The sequence below is a fragment of the Catharus ustulatus genome, chromosome 40 (assembly GCF_009819885.2).
Source record: "Catharus ustulatus isolate bCatUst1 chromosome 40, bCatUst1.pri.v2, whole genome shotgun sequence".
Classification (NCBI taxonomy): Eukaryota; Metazoa; Chordata; class Aves; order Passeriformes; family Turdidae; genus Catharus; species Catharus ustulatus.
The window spans coordinates 564672-579547 of NC_046260.1; the positions used below are offsets into that span (position 1 = coordinate 564672).

Consider the following 14876-nt stretch of genomic DNA (forward strand, 5'->3'; position numbering starts at 1 on the left):
TCCCCCCCCCCACCCCCTTTGGACCATTCCAGCCCCTCCCCCAAAATTCCCAAAATTCCCAAAATCCCCCAAAATTCCCCAAAATCCCCCAAAATTTGGGGGCTCAGGGCAGGGGGGGGTCGGTGGCGGCGCCGGACGAGTCCTGAGGCTTCATCACGTCCGGGAGCTCCGGGGGGCTGGAGAAGGGCTCGATGCGCAGACCCTCGAAGGATTCCTCTGGGAATTCGGGGAGGAAAGGGTTAAAAATCCCAAATTCCCATCTGGGAACCCCAAAAATCCCAAAATCCAATCTTAAAAATGGCCAAAAACCCAAAAAATCCCATCCAGAAACCCCAAAATCCAAACCCAAATCCCCCAAATTCCCATCTGGGAACCCCAAAAATCCCCAAAATCCAACCCAGGAACCCCAAAAACCCCAAAATTCCCATCTGAGAACCCCAAAAATCCCAAAAATCAAACCCAGGACAATCCAAGTCCCAACTTGGAACCCCAAAATGCCAAAATTCAATCTTGGAACGCCAAAAATCCAACCCCAAATCTCAAAAATCCCATCCTGGAAACCCCAAAAACCCCAAAATTCAACCCAGGAACCCCAAAATTCCACCTGGAAACCCCAAAATCCGACCCAGGAACCCCAAAAACCCAAAATTTGCATCTGAGAACCCCAAAACTCCCAAAATCCAACCCAGGAACCCCAAAATCCAAACCAAATCCCAAAAGATCCCATCTGGGAACCCCAAAATCCCAAAAATCCAACCCAGAAACCCCAAAATTCAACCTGGAATCCCTGAATAAAACCCTAAAATCCCATCTGGGAACCCCTAAAATCCCAAAATTCCATCTTGGAACCCCAAAAATCCAACCCAGGACACCCCAAAAACCCCAAAATTTACCTGGAAATCCCAAAATTCAACCCAGGAACGCCAAAAACCCCAAAATCCAATCTTGGAAATGGCCAAAAACCCAAAATATCCAACCCAGGACACCCAAAAATCCCAAAATCTCACCAGGAAACCCGAAAATCCCAAAAATCCCAACCTGGAAACCCCAAAAATCCATCCTGGGATCCCCAAAATCCCAAAAATCCAACCCAGGAACCCCAAAATCCCAAATTCCAGCCCCAAACCCTCCCAGCAGGGCTCGATGTGAGACCCTCGAAGGATTCCTCTGGGAATTCCGGGGGTCAAAGGTCGGACAAGAATCCCAAAAATCCCAAAATGCCAAAATTCAATCTTGGAACCCCCAAAATTCCACCTGGAAACCCCAAAAAAAAACCCAAAATTCCACCTGGAACCCCAAAAAAACCCGAAATTCCACCTGGAACCCCAAAATCCAACCCAGAAACCCCAAAAACCCAAAACTTCCATCTTGGAACCCCCAAAATCCAACCCAGGAACCCAAAAATCCAACCTAGAAAACCCAAAAACCCCAAAATCCAACCCCAAATCCCAAAAAATCCCATCTGGGAACCTCAAAAACCCCAAAATCCAATCTTAGAAATGGCCAAAAACCCAAAAAAATCCAACTCAAGACACACAAAAAATCCCAAAATTCCACCTGGGAACCCCAAAATTCCACCTGGAAACTTTAAAAATCCAACCCAGGAACCCCAAAACCCCAAAATCCAACCCCAAATTCCAAAACATCCCATCTGGAAACCCCAAAAATCCCATCTGTGACCTCCCAAAATCCCAAGAAATCCCAAAAATCCCAACCTGGAAACCCAAAAATCCATCCTGGGATCCCCAAAAACCCAAAAATCAAACCCAGGACACCCAAAAATCCCAAAATCCCAAAAATCCTAAAAAATCTCAAGCTGGAAAACACAAAATCCAACCCAGAAACCCCAAAATCCAACCCCAAATCCCCAAAATTCCCATCTGAGAATCCCAAAAATCCCAAAAATCAAACTCAGGACACCCCAAGTCCCAACTTGGAACCCCAAAAACCCAAAATTCAATCTTGGAACGCCAAAAATCCAACCCAAGAACCCAGAAACCCCAAAATCCAACCCCAAATCCTAAAAAGATCCCACCTGGGAACCCCAAAACCCCAAAATTCAATCTTGGAACCCAAAAATTACACATCAAAACCCCAAAAATCCGACCCAGGAACCCAAAAACCCCAAAATCCAATCTTAGAAATGGCCAAAAACCCAAAAAATCCAACTCAAGACACACAAAAAATCCCAAAATTCCACCTGGGAACCCCAAAATTCCACCTGGAAACTTTAAAAATCCAACCCAGGAACCCCAAAACCCCAAAATCCAACCCCAAATCCCAAAAAATCCCAACTGGGAACCCCAAAAATCCCAGAAATCCAACCCAGGACACCCAAAAATCCCAAAATTTCACCTGGAAACCCCAAAAACTAACATAGAAAACCCAGAAACCCCAAAATCCAAATCCTAAAAAGATCCCACCTGGGAACCCCAAAACCCCAAAATTCAATCTTGGAACCCAAAAATTACACATCAAAACCCCAAAAATCCGACCCAGGAACCCAAAAACCCCAAAATCCAATCTTGGAAATGGCCAGAAACCCAAAATATCCAACTCAGGACACCCAAAAATCCCAAAAATCCCATCTGGGAACCCCAAAATTCCCAAAATTCAACCTGGGAACCCCAAAAAATCCCATTTAGGATCCCCTAAACCCCCAAAAATCCCCTTTTAGGAATCCCCCAGACCCATTTAAGGACCCCAGACCCATTTAAGGACCCCAGACCCATTTAGGACCTCCCAAAATCCCCCCTAAAATCCCATTCAGGACCCCTCAAAATCCCAGAAAATCCCAAAAATCCCCCCAAAATCCCCCTCAACCCCCCCAAAAATCCCCTTTAAGGAATCCCCCAGACCCATTTAGAGACCCCAGACCCATTTGGGACCTCCCAAATCCCCCCCAAAATCCCATTCACAATCCCTTAAAAACCCCAAAAAATCCCCTTTTAGGAATCCCCCAGACCCATTTAAAGACCCCAGACCCATTTAGGGACCCCAGACCCATTTAAAGACCCCAGACCCATTTAAAGACCCCCCAAATCCCCCCCAAAATCCCATTCAGGACCCCCCAAAATCCCATTCAGGATCCCTTAAAAACCCAAAAAAATTCCATTTATGACCCCCCAGACCCCCAAAATCCCCTTTTAGGAATCCCCCAGACCCATTTTAGGACCCCAGCCCCATTTGGGAGCCCAGCCCACCCCCATTCCTCAGGGCCAGCCCCACGGTGGCCGGCGCCTGGGGCCGCGCCGTTTGGCTCGTGAAGCCGCAGTCGCCCAAAGTTTTGGAGTCCTCCAGGAGCTGGTCGTCCTAAAAAAGGATAAAAAAATTAAATTTTAATTTAAAATATCCTAAATGTTGTTAAAATATTCAATTTCCTGAAATATTCTCATTTTTTCCCCATTTTATTCCCATTTTATTCCCATTTTTCCCCATTTTTGCCCATTTTATTCCCATTTTATTTCCATTTTATTTCCATTTTATTCCCATTTTATTTCCATTTTATTCCCATTTTATTTCCATTTTATTTCCATTTTATTCCCATTTTATTTCCATTTTATTCCCATTTTATTTCCATTTTTTTCCCATTTTTCCCCATTTTATTTCCATTTTATTTCCATTTTATTCCCATTTTATTTCCATTTTATTTCCATTTTATTCCCATTTTTTCCCCATTTTCCCAATTTTTCCCCATTCAATCCTCATTTTATTCCCATTTTCCCATTTTATTCCCATTTTATTCCCATTTTATTCCCATTTTTCCCCATTTTTCTCCCATTTTATTTCCATTTTTCCAATTTTATTCCCTTTTTATTCCAATTTTATTCCCATTTTATTCCCATTTTTTCCCATTTTTCTCCAATTTTATTCTTATTTTTTCCCATTTTCCCCATTTTATTCCCATTTTCCCCCATTTCCCCCCAATTTTATTCCTATTTAATTCTCATTTTTCCCATTTTATTCCTATTTTTTTCCAATTTTCATTTTTCACCCATTTTTTCCCCAATTTTAATTCAAATTTTTTTCCAATTTTCCCCCCAATTTTATTCCCATTTTCCCCCATTTTATTCCCATTTTTCCCATTGTCCCATTTCATTCCCATTTTATCCCCATTTTATTCCCATATTATGCCCACTTTATTCCCATTTTATCCCCATTTTATTCCCATTTTCCCCCTAACTTCATTCCCATTTTAATCTCATTTTTCATCCAATTTTAATCCAATTTTTTTTCCAATTTCCCCCATTTCCCCCCATTTTATTCCCATTTAATTCCCATTTTCCCCATTTTATTCCCATTTTATTCCCATTTTATTCCCATTTTCCATATTTCTCCATTTTTCCCCATTTTATTCCCATTTTATTCCCATTTCTCCCCATTTTTCTCCCATTTTTTTCCCATTTTTCCCCATTTTCCCTCATTTTATTCCCATTTTCCCCCATTCCCCCCAATTTTATTCCTATCTAATTCTCATTTTTCCCATTTTATTCCCATTTTTTTCCAATTTTTTCCCATTTATCCCCATTTTCCCCAATTTTTCCCCATTCTCTCCCATTTTATTTCCATTTTTTCCCATTTATCCATATTTTCCCCATTTTATTCCCATTTTCCCCGTTTTATTCCCATTTTCCCCATTTTATTCCCATTTAATTCCCATTTTTACCATTTTCCCCATTGTCCCATTTCATTCCCATTTTAATCTCATTTTTCACCCATTTTTTCCCCAATTTTAATCCAAATTTTTTTCCAATTTCCCCCCATTTTTTCCTTTTTTCCCCCATTTTATTCCCATTTTCCCCAATATATACCCATTATATTCCCATTTCCCCCATTTTTCCCAATTTTCCCCATTTTAATCCCATTTTATCACCATTTATTCCCACTTTATTCCCATTTTCCCCAATTTTATTCCCATTTATCCCCATTTATTCCCATTTTATTCCCATTTTCCCCAATTTTTTCACCATTTTATTCCCATTTTTCCCCAATTTTATTCCCATTTTTCCCATTTTTTCCCCATTTTATTCCAATTTTCTCCATTTTTCCCCATTTATTCCCATTTTTTTCCCCATTTTTTTCCCACTTTATTCAAATTTCCCCCATTTTTCCCAATTTCCCCATTTTTCCCCCCATTTTCCCCACCTTGTAGAGGCGCTGCTCCTCGGGCGGGCGGTGCAGGATCCCCTGCACGATTCTCTTCAGCTCCAGCACCGTCGACGACTCCTTGGCCTCGGTGAAAATCGTCGTCTTGTGCCGCCGGATCATCAAAAACACGTCCTGGAAAAACGTGGGCTAGTGAAAACGTGAGGGTGGCCACCGACAAAATGGCGGCCGGAAGGAAAATGGCGGCCGGAAGCAAAAAAAATGGCAGTAGGAAGGAAAAAAAATGGCGTCAGGAAGCAACAAAATGGCCGCAAGCACCACCAAGATGGCAGCTGCCTCATAAAATGGCGGCCGGAAGCAAAAAAATGGCGCCAGGAAGCAACAAACAAAATGGCAGCTGCCTCACAAAATGGCGGCAGGAAGAAACAAGATGGCTGCTGCCTCACAAAATGGCGGTAGGAAGCAACAAGATGGTGACAGGAAGCAACAAGATGGCAGCCACCTCACAAAATGGCGGAAGGTACAAACAAAATGGCAGCCGCCTCACAAGATGGCAGCAGGCACCACCAAGATGGCAGCCGCCTCATAAAATGGCGGCCGGAAGGAAAAAAAATAAGGCATACACCTCACAAAATGGCAGCTGGAAGAAACAAAATGGCGGCCACCAAGAATAAGATGGCGGCAGAAAGCAACAAAATGGCAGCCACCTCACAAAATGGCGGCTGGAAGAAAAGAAAAATGGCGGCCACCAACAAAATGGTGGCCGCCTCACAAAATGGCAGCTGCCTCACAAAATGGTGGAATGCACAAACAAAATGGCGGCCACCTCACAAAATGGTGGAGGCACCAACAAAATGGCAGTCGCCTCACAAAATGGCAGCTGCCTCACAAAATGGCAGCAGTCACACAAAATGGTGGAAGGCACCAACAAGATGGTGGCAGCCACCAACAACATGGCCGTGGCCTCACAAAATGGTGGCAGGCACCAACAAAATGGCGGCAGGCATCAAGAAAATGGCGGCCGCCCCACAAAATGGCGGCAGACACCACCAAAATGGTGGAAGGCACAAACAAAATGGCGGCCACCTCACAAAATGGTGGAGGCACCAACAAAATGGCAGTCGCCTCACAAAATGGCAGCTGGAAGCAACAAAATGGCGGCAGTCACACAAAATGGTGGAGGCACCAACAAAATGGCGGTGGGAAGCAACAAAATGGCAGCCACCTTACAAAATGGCAGGTGCCTCACAAAATGGAGGCGGGAAGCAACAAAATGGTGGCAGGAAGCAACAAAATGGTGGAAGGCACCAACAAAATGGGGGCCGCCTCACAAAATGGGGGAGGCCACCAACAAGATGGCGGCCGCCTTAAAAAATGGAGGTGGCCACCAACAAAATGGGGGTGGCCACCAACAAAATGGCGGCGGTCGCCTCAAAAATATGGAGGTGGCCACCAACAAAATGGCGGCCGCCTAAAAAATGGGGGTGGCTACGAAAAAATGGTGGCAGCCGCCTCACAAAATGGAGGTGGTCAGCAATAAAATGAGGGTGGCCACCAACAAAATGGCGGCGGCCTAAAAAAGATGGAGGCAGCCGCCTCAAAAATGGGGGCCACCATCAACAAAATGGCAGCCGCCTCTAAAAAATGGAGGTGGCCACCAACAAAATGGGGGAGGCTGCCTCAAAAATATAAAGGTGGCCACCAAAAAAATGGAGGTGGCCACCTAAAAAATGGCGGCAGCCTCAAAAAATGGAGGTGGCCACCAACAAAATGGGGGAGGCTGCCTCAAAAATATAAAGGTGGCCACCAAAACAATGGAGGTGGCCACCTAAAAAATGGCGGTGGCCACCTCAAAAAATGGGGGAAGCCACCAAAAAAACAGCAGTGGCCACCAAGTAAAGGGCAGTGGCCACCAACAAAATGGCGGTGACCGCCTCACAAAATGGAGGTGGCCACCAACAAAATGGCGGCCGCCACCTCAGAAAATCAGGGAGGCCGCCAACAAAATGGCGGCGGTCTCAAAAAAATGGGGGTGACCACTAAAAAAATGGGGGAGGCCTCAAAAAAATGGCGGTGGCCACCAACAAAAGGGCGGTGGCCACTGAAAAATGGTGGTTTTAAAGGGTGGGTGTTGGATTTTAGGCGGCGGCCGGCGATTCCCAAGGTGTGGCTAGTGAAAGAGCGGGTGTGGCTAGCGAGGAAAACGAGCGCGGAAATAAAGGCGGGTTCGGTCGGGAAGGGCGAGGTTGATTAGTGGGAGGTTGTAATTAATTCAGGTGATTAAATTAATTAAGAGATTTAATTGGAATTAAAGGATTTTCGAATTAAAAAAGGCGGAGTTGGGGTAATTAAGGGGGCGTGGCTTCCGTGAGGGAGCGCGCGCTGAGGGGGCGTGGCTTCTGTGAGGGGAGGCTGGGGGCGTGGCCACAAAGAAAGGAGGCACGATCTCCTTATAAGGGCATTAAAGAGGCGTGGTTTCCGTGAAGGGGGCGTGGCCTCGCTAATGAGCGCTATATGGGCTTTCCGCGAAGGGGCGTGGCCTCCCTGAGGGGCGTGGCCTCTCCTGAGGGGCCGTTTGCGCTGCGTTGGAGCGGGGGGGGGCCAGAAAGCGGAAAGGATCCAGGGCGGAAATTTTGGGAATTTCGGGCGATTCTTTCGGTTTTTTCTCCGCCCCGAGGGTTTCCCCACAGGGACGAAAAGCTCCCGGAACAGCCCCCCAAAAAAACCCCGCGGATCCGCCGTGCCCAGCCCCGCTTTTTCCCCGTTCCGTTCTCACCATCGCGGCAGCTCCCTCAGCGCCGGTTCCGCCGCGATCCCAGCGGCCCCCGCGGCTCCCGCGCGTGCGCGCAGAACCGGCGGAAATCTCGCGAGATTCCGCCGCCATTTTGAAAAGGGCAGTGAGGGAATGAGGGTGAGGGAGGCGGCGCCATTTTGAGAAGGGAAAAAAATTGCATTTTTGGTGATTTTTTGGGGGACATTTGGGGTAAATTTGGGGGATTTTGGTGCTGGAGCGCGGCTGGGGAAGAATTTGAGGGCTCTAAATGATTTTAAAGAGGGAATCGCGATGTTTAAAAAAGGATTTAATTAGGAAAGTGCAAAAAATATAATTTTGAAGGGGGAGATATTTTGGGCTGGAGCGGAAATCTCGCGAGATTTCGCCGCCATCTTGAGAAGGGCAGTGAGGGAATGAGGGTGAGGGAGGCGGCGCCATTTTGAGAAGGGAATAAATTGAATTTTTGGGGATTTTTGGTGTTTTTTTGGGGGGGGATTTGGGGTAAATTTGGGGGATTTTGGTGCTGGAGCGCGGCTGAGGAAAATTTTGAGGGCTTTAAATTTATTAATGAGGAAATCGCGATGTTTAAAAAAGGATTTAATTTAGGAAAATACCAAAAATATAATTTGGAGGGGGAGACATTTTGTGTGTCCCCCCCCCCCGCGGGGATTTTGGACTCTCCCAGACTAATTTCCCCCTCCCCCATTTTTTTAAAGGGCCACACCCCCCCTAATTTTTTTTTTTTTTTTTTTTTTTTTTTTAAATTATTTCCCAACGTGGGCGAACCCGTCCGACGGCGTCTCGCCCCTCCCCCCACCCCCAAAAATGATTTAAGGGGTTCGGGGGGGGTGGGGGAGGGGCGGATCCGCCATGGGGACCCCGCGGGTTTTGCTGCCCCTCCCCCCCCTGCTGCTGCTCAGCGCCCTCGGCTGTGACGTCACACCCGGGGACCCCCCCTCAGGTAAAAAGGGGGGGGGGGAGGGGAAGGGGAATCCCCCCCCCCCCAAGCCCCTCCCCCCACCCGTGGGAAAAAAAAAATTAAATTTTTTTAAGGGGTTGATGGGAAAATTGGGAGGAAAAATTGAATTTTTTTGGGGTTTTTAAGTTGAATTTTTGGGGTTTTAGGGGAAATTTTTGGGGTTTTAGGGGGAATTTTGGGGGTTTAAATTTAAATTTTGGGGTTTAAGTTGAATTTTTGGGGTTTTAGGGGAATTTTGGGGTTTTAGGGGAAATTTTGGGGTTTAAGTTGAAATTTTTGGGGTTTTAGGGGAAAATTTTGGGGTTTTAGGGGAAATTTTTGGGTTTTAAAGTTGAATTTTTGGGGTTTTAAAGTTGAATTTTTGGGGTTTTAAAGGGAATTTTGGGGGTTTAAATTTAAATTTTGGGGTTCAAGTTGAAATTTTGGGGTTTTAGGGGAAAATTTTTGGGTTTTAAGGGAAATTTTTGGGGTTCCCGGGTGGAATTTTTGGGTTTTTTGGGATTTTTTTTTTTTTGGGTTTTGTTGGGATTTTTTTGGGATTTCTTGGGGGGTTTTAATAATTTTATTTTTGGGTTTTTTAGGGGATTTTGGGGGGATTTTTTTGGAATTTTTGGTTTTTTAGGGGATTTTTGGGGATTTTTTTGGGATTTTTTTGGGATTTTTTTGGGATTTTTGGGGATTTTTTGGGGATTTTTATTTAATTTTTTTGGGACATTTGGGGTGATTTTTAGGGGATTTTTTGGGGGAATTTTTAGGGGATTTTGGGGTTTTTTTGTGGGAATTTTGGAATTTTTTTGGGATTATTTCGGATTTTTTTTAATTTTTGGGGGGAATTTTTTGGGATTTTTTTTGAGATTTGGGAATGAGATTTTTTTTTTAATTTTTTTTTTTAGTTTTGGGATTTTTGGGGATTTTTTGAAATTTTTTTTGAATTTTTTGGAATTTTTTGGCGGGAACTTTTCGGAAATTTTTGGGGATTTTTTTGGATTTTTTGGGGGAACTTTTCGGAATTTTTTGGGGATTTTTTTTTTTCTCCCAGGAGGTTCCCGGGAGCTCTCGGAGACGGAGCTGGGTGAGCCCAAAATGTCCCCAAAATGTCCCCAAATGTCCCCAAAATCCCCTTTAAATCCCCTAAAAAATCCCAAAATCCCCCCTAAAATGTCCCCAAAATGTCCCCAAATCCCCCAAAACTGCCCCAATTTGTCCCCAAAATGTCCCTAAAATGTCCCCAAATGTCCCCAAAATCCCCTAAAAAATCCCAAAATGTCCCCAAATGTCCCCAAATCCCCAAAAATGTCCCCAAATCCCCCCTAAAGTGTCCCCAAATTCCCTCTAAATCCCCTAAAATGTCCCCTAAATGTCCCCAAATGCCACCCCAAATGTCCCAAACTGTCCCCAAACTGTCCCTAAATGTCCCCAAATGTCCCAAAAATCCCCCTTAAATCCCCAAAATGTCTCCAAAATGTCCCCAAATCCCCCAAAATCCCCCCAAAAATGTCCCCAAATCCCCTAAAAAATCCACAAAAATCCACAAAAATCCCCCCAAAAATGTCCCCAAATGTCCCAAACTGTCCCCAAATCCCCTCTGAATGTCCCTGAAGTGTCCCCAAATGTCCCTAAATCCCCCAAAATCCCCTCTAAATGTCCCCAAATCCCTCAAAATGTCCCCAAAAATCCCCTAAAAAATCCCAAAATCCCCTAAAAAATCCCCAAAAATCCCCCCAAAAATGTCCCCAAATGTCCCAAACTGTCCCCAAATCCCTCAAAATGTCCCCTAAATGTCCTCAAATGTCCCCAAATGTCCCAAAATCCCCCCTAAATCCCCTAAAAAATCAGCAAAATGTCCCCAACGCCCCCCAAAATGTCCCCAAATTCCCCCAAAATCCCCTAAAAAATCCCCTAAAATCCCCAAAAATCCCCCCAAAATGTCCCCAAATCCCTCAAAATGTCCCCAGATGTCCCCAAATCCACAAAACTGTCCCCAAACTGTCCCCAAATGTCCCCAACCCCCCCCAAAAATGTCCCCAAATGTCACAAAATCCCCTAAAAAATCCCCAAAATCCCCCCCAAATGTCCCTAAAATGTCCCCAAATCCCCCCTAAAATGTCCCCAGATGTCCCCAAAATTGTCCCTAAGTGTCCCAAAATCCCCCAAAATCCCCAAAATCCCCCCTAAAATGTCCCCAAAATCCCCCCAAAATCCCCCATAAATACCCCTTAAACCCCCCTAAAATGTCCCCAAATGTCCCAAACTGTCCCCAAATGCCCCCTAAAATGTCCCCAAACCCCCACAAAATGTCCTCAAGTGTCCCCAAATCCCCCAAACTGTCCCCAAACTGTCCCTAAAATCCCCTCTAAATGTCCCCAACTCCCCCAAAATGTCCCCAAACCCCCGAAAAATGTCCCCAAATGTCACAAAATCCCCTAAAAAATCCCCAAAAATCCCCCTTAACCCCCAAAACTGTCCCCAAACTGTCCCCAAACCCCCCAAAAATCCCCCTAAATCCCCCCTAAAATGTCCCCAAATGTCTCAAACTGTCCCCAAATCCCCCCCAGATGTCCCCTAAATGTCCTCAAACTGTCCCCAAATTGTCCCCAAATGTCCCCAAATCCCCCCTAAATCCCCCCAAAAATCAGCAAAATGTCCCCAAAATGTCCCCAAAATCCCCTAAAAAATCCCCAAAAATCCCCCTAAACTGTCCCCAAACTGTCCCCAGATGCCACCCCAGATGTCCCTGACGGTGTCCCCTCCCCCCAGGCTGCGGGCTGCCCCGGCCCCTCCCCCAAAAACTGTCCCCAAAATGTCCCCAAACCCCCCAAAAATCCCCCCAAAAATGTCCCCAAATCGCCCCAAAATCCCCTAAAAAATCCCCAAAAATCCCCCAAAAATGTCCCCAAATGTCCCAAACTGTCCCCAAATCCCCTCTAGATGTCCCCAACTCCCTCAAACTGTCCCCAAATTGTCCCCAAATGTCCCCAACCCCCCAAAATCTCCCAAAACTCCCCCAAAAATGTCCCAAAATCCCCTAAAATCCCCAAAAAAATCCCCAAAAATCCCCCTTAAACCCCCCTAAACTGTCCCCAAACTGTCCCCAAATGCCACCCCAGATGTCCCCAGATGTCCCTGACCGTGTCCCCTCCCCCCCCAGGCTGCGGGCTGCCCCGGCCCCTCCCCCAGCCCCGCTCGGTGGGGGGCTCGGAGGCGGGGGAGGGGCGCTGGCCCTGGCAGGGCTCCCTGCGCCGGGGGGGCTCCCACGTCTGTGGGGTGTCCCTGGTGGCTCCACAGTGGGTGCTGACGGCGGCACACTGCCTGCAGGGGTGAGTCTGACCAGTATGGACCAGTATAAACCAGTATAAACCAGTACAAACCAGTATAAACCAGTATAAATCAATACAGATCAATATAGACCACTATAGATCAATATAGACCAGTATAGACCAGTATGGGACTGGGATTGGACTGGGGTGGGTGCTGACCTGCATCAAACCAGTATGGACCAGTATAAACCAGTATAAACCAGTATAAACCAGTATGGACCAGTATAAATCAATACAGACCAGTATAAATCAATATAGCTCAATATAAACCAGTACAGACCAGTACAGGACTGGGATTGGACTGGGGTGGGTGCTGACGGCTGCACACTGCCTGCAGGGGTGAGTCTGACCAGTATAAACCAGTATAAACCAGTATAGACCAGTATAAACCAGTACAAACCAGTATAAACCAGTATAATTCAGTATGGACCAGTATAGACCAGTATGGATCAGTATAGACCAGTACGGGACTGGGGTGGGTGCTGACGGCGGCACACTGCCTGCAGGGGTGAGTCTGACCAGTATGGACCAGTATAGACCAGTATGGACCAGTATAACCCAGTATAAATCAATACAGACCAGTACAAACCGGTATAGACCAGTATGGATCAATATAGATCAATATAAACCAGTATAGACCAGTATGGGACTGGGAATGGACTGGGATTGGACTGGGGTGGATGCTGACCTTTGTCATATCAGTATAGACCAGTATAGACCAGTACAAACCAGTATAAACCAGTATAGACCAGTATAAATCAGTATAAATCAATATAAACCAGTATAAATCAATACAGATCAATATAGACCAGTATGGATCAATATAGACCAGTACGGGACTGGGATTGGACTGGGATTGGACTGGGGTGGGTGCTGACCTGCATCAAACCAGTATGGACCAGTATAGACCAGTATAAACCAGTATGGACCAGTATAAACCAGTATAAACCAGTACAAACCAGTATGAATCAATATAGATCAATATAAATCAATATAGACCAGTATAGATTAATACAGACCAGTACGGGACTGGGAATGGACTGGGGTGGGTGCTGACCTGTGTCAAACCAGTATAGACCAGTATAAACCAGTATAAACCAGTACAAACCAGTATAAACCAGTACAAACCAGTATAAATCAATATAGATCAATATAAACCAGTATGGATCAATAGAGATCAATATAGACCAGTACGGGACTGGGATTGGACTGGGGTGGGTGCTGACCCGCATCAGACCAGTATGGACCAGTATAAACCAGTATGGACCAGTACAGACCAGTACAAACCAGTATAGACCAGTATAAACCAGTATAGACCAGTACAAACCAGTACAGACCAGTTTGGGGCTGGGATCGGTTTGGGGGGTGCTGGGAGGGAGCCCCTCCCCCACCCTGACCCCACATTGACCCCTGACCCCTCACTGACCCCTCCCCCATTTTCCCCTCAATGACGTCACTGACCCCTCCCCCACCCCCACAGTGACCCCAACCCCTCCGTGACCCCTCAGTGACCCCTGATTGACCCCTGACCCCTCTGACTGACCCCTCCCCATTTCCCCTCCCCCACACTGACCCCTCCCCCTCCGTGACCCCTCAATGACCCCCTCAATGACGTCACCGACCCCTCAATGACGTCACCAACCCCCTCAATGACGTCACCACCCCCTCCCCCACAGCTCCAGCGACCCCCGCCTCTTCTCCGTCCTTTTGGGCACCGCGGAGCTGGACAGAGGGGGGGAGGGGCGGGGTGGGGGAGGGGCGGGCGTGTCCATCCCGCTGTCCCTGCTCCTCCCCCACCCCCACGGTGACCTCTGACCCCCCTCAGTGACGTCACTGACCCCTCAGTGACCTCAGTGATCCCTCCCCCGTTTTTCCCTCCCCCACACTGACCCCTCCCCCTTAATGACCCCTCAGTGACCTCAGTGACCCCTCCCCCATTTCTCCATCCCCTCCCCCCTCACTGACCCCTCCGTGACCTCTCTGTGACCTCAGTGACCCCTCCCCCATTTTTCCCTCCCCCACACTGACCCCTCCCCTTCAGTGACGTCACTGACCCCTCCCCCACCCCCTCACTGACCTCAATGACCCCTCCCCCATTTTCCCCTCCCCCACACTGACCCCTCCCTCTCTGTGACCCCTCCTTGACCCCTCAGTGACATCACTGACCCCTCAGTGACCTCAGTGACCCCTCCCCCTTTTCCCCTCCCCCACAGTGACCCCTCCCCCCTCAATGACCTCAGTGACCCCTCCCCTCCCCCACACTGACCTCAGTGACCCCTCCCCCATTTCCCCTCCCCCACACTGACCCCTCCCCCTCTGTGACCCCTCCTTGACCCCCTCAGTGACGTCACTGACCCCTCCCCCACCCCATCACTGACCTCAGTGACCCCTCCCCATTTTCCCCTCCCCATCCCTGACCCCTCCCCCTCCTTGACCCCTCAATGACCCCTCAATGACCCCTCAATTACGTCACTGACCCCTCCCCCATTTTCCCCATCCCCTCCCCCACAATGACGTCACTGACCCCTCCCCCAGTCCCTCAGTGACCCCTCCCCCATTTTCCCATTTCCCCTCCCCCACACTGACCCCTCCCCCATTTCCCCATCCCCTCCCCCTCAGTGACGTCACTGACCCCTCCCCCACCCACTCAATGACGTCACTGACCCCTCCTTGACCCCTCATTGACCTCAATGACCCCTCC

The 14876-nt window shown here is 47.4% G+C and overlaps 2 protein-coding genes across 2 annotated transcripts in view; one reads left to right on the forward strand and one right to left on the reverse strand.

Annotated features, from left to right (window-relative positions):
- Positions 1-39: 39 nt before the first annotated feature.
- Positions 40-7957, reverse strand: ELOB (elongin B). Its single transcript, XM_033084545.1, has 4 exons — positions 7883-7957; positions 5146-5280; positions 3204-3312; positions 40-216 (listed from the first exon to the last, which is right to left on the reverse strand). Exons 1-4 carry the CDS (start codon positions 7883-7885, stop codon positions 104-106), a joined length of 360 nt encoding a protein of 119 aa, XP_032940436.1. The 5' UTR covers positions 7886-7957; the 3' UTR covers positions 40-103.
- A 706-nt stretch (positions 7958-8663) lies between these two features.
- LOC117010233 (serine protease 33-like) overlaps positions 8664-14876 on the forward strand; it is a 16888-nt gene continuing 10675 nt past the window's right edge. Inside the window, exons 1-5 of the mRNA XM_033084526.1 lie at positions 8664-8840; positions 9898-9930; positions 12007-12175; positions 13852-13979; positions 14389-14414. Coding sequence (XP_032940417.1) covers positions 8750-8840; positions 9898-9930; positions 12007-12175; positions 13852-13979; positions 14389-14414 — 447 coding nt within the window. The 5' untranslated portion in view covers positions 8664-8749. The remainder of the gene's footprint in view (positions 8841-9897; positions 9931-12006; positions 12176-13851; positions 13980-14388; positions 14415-14876) is intronic.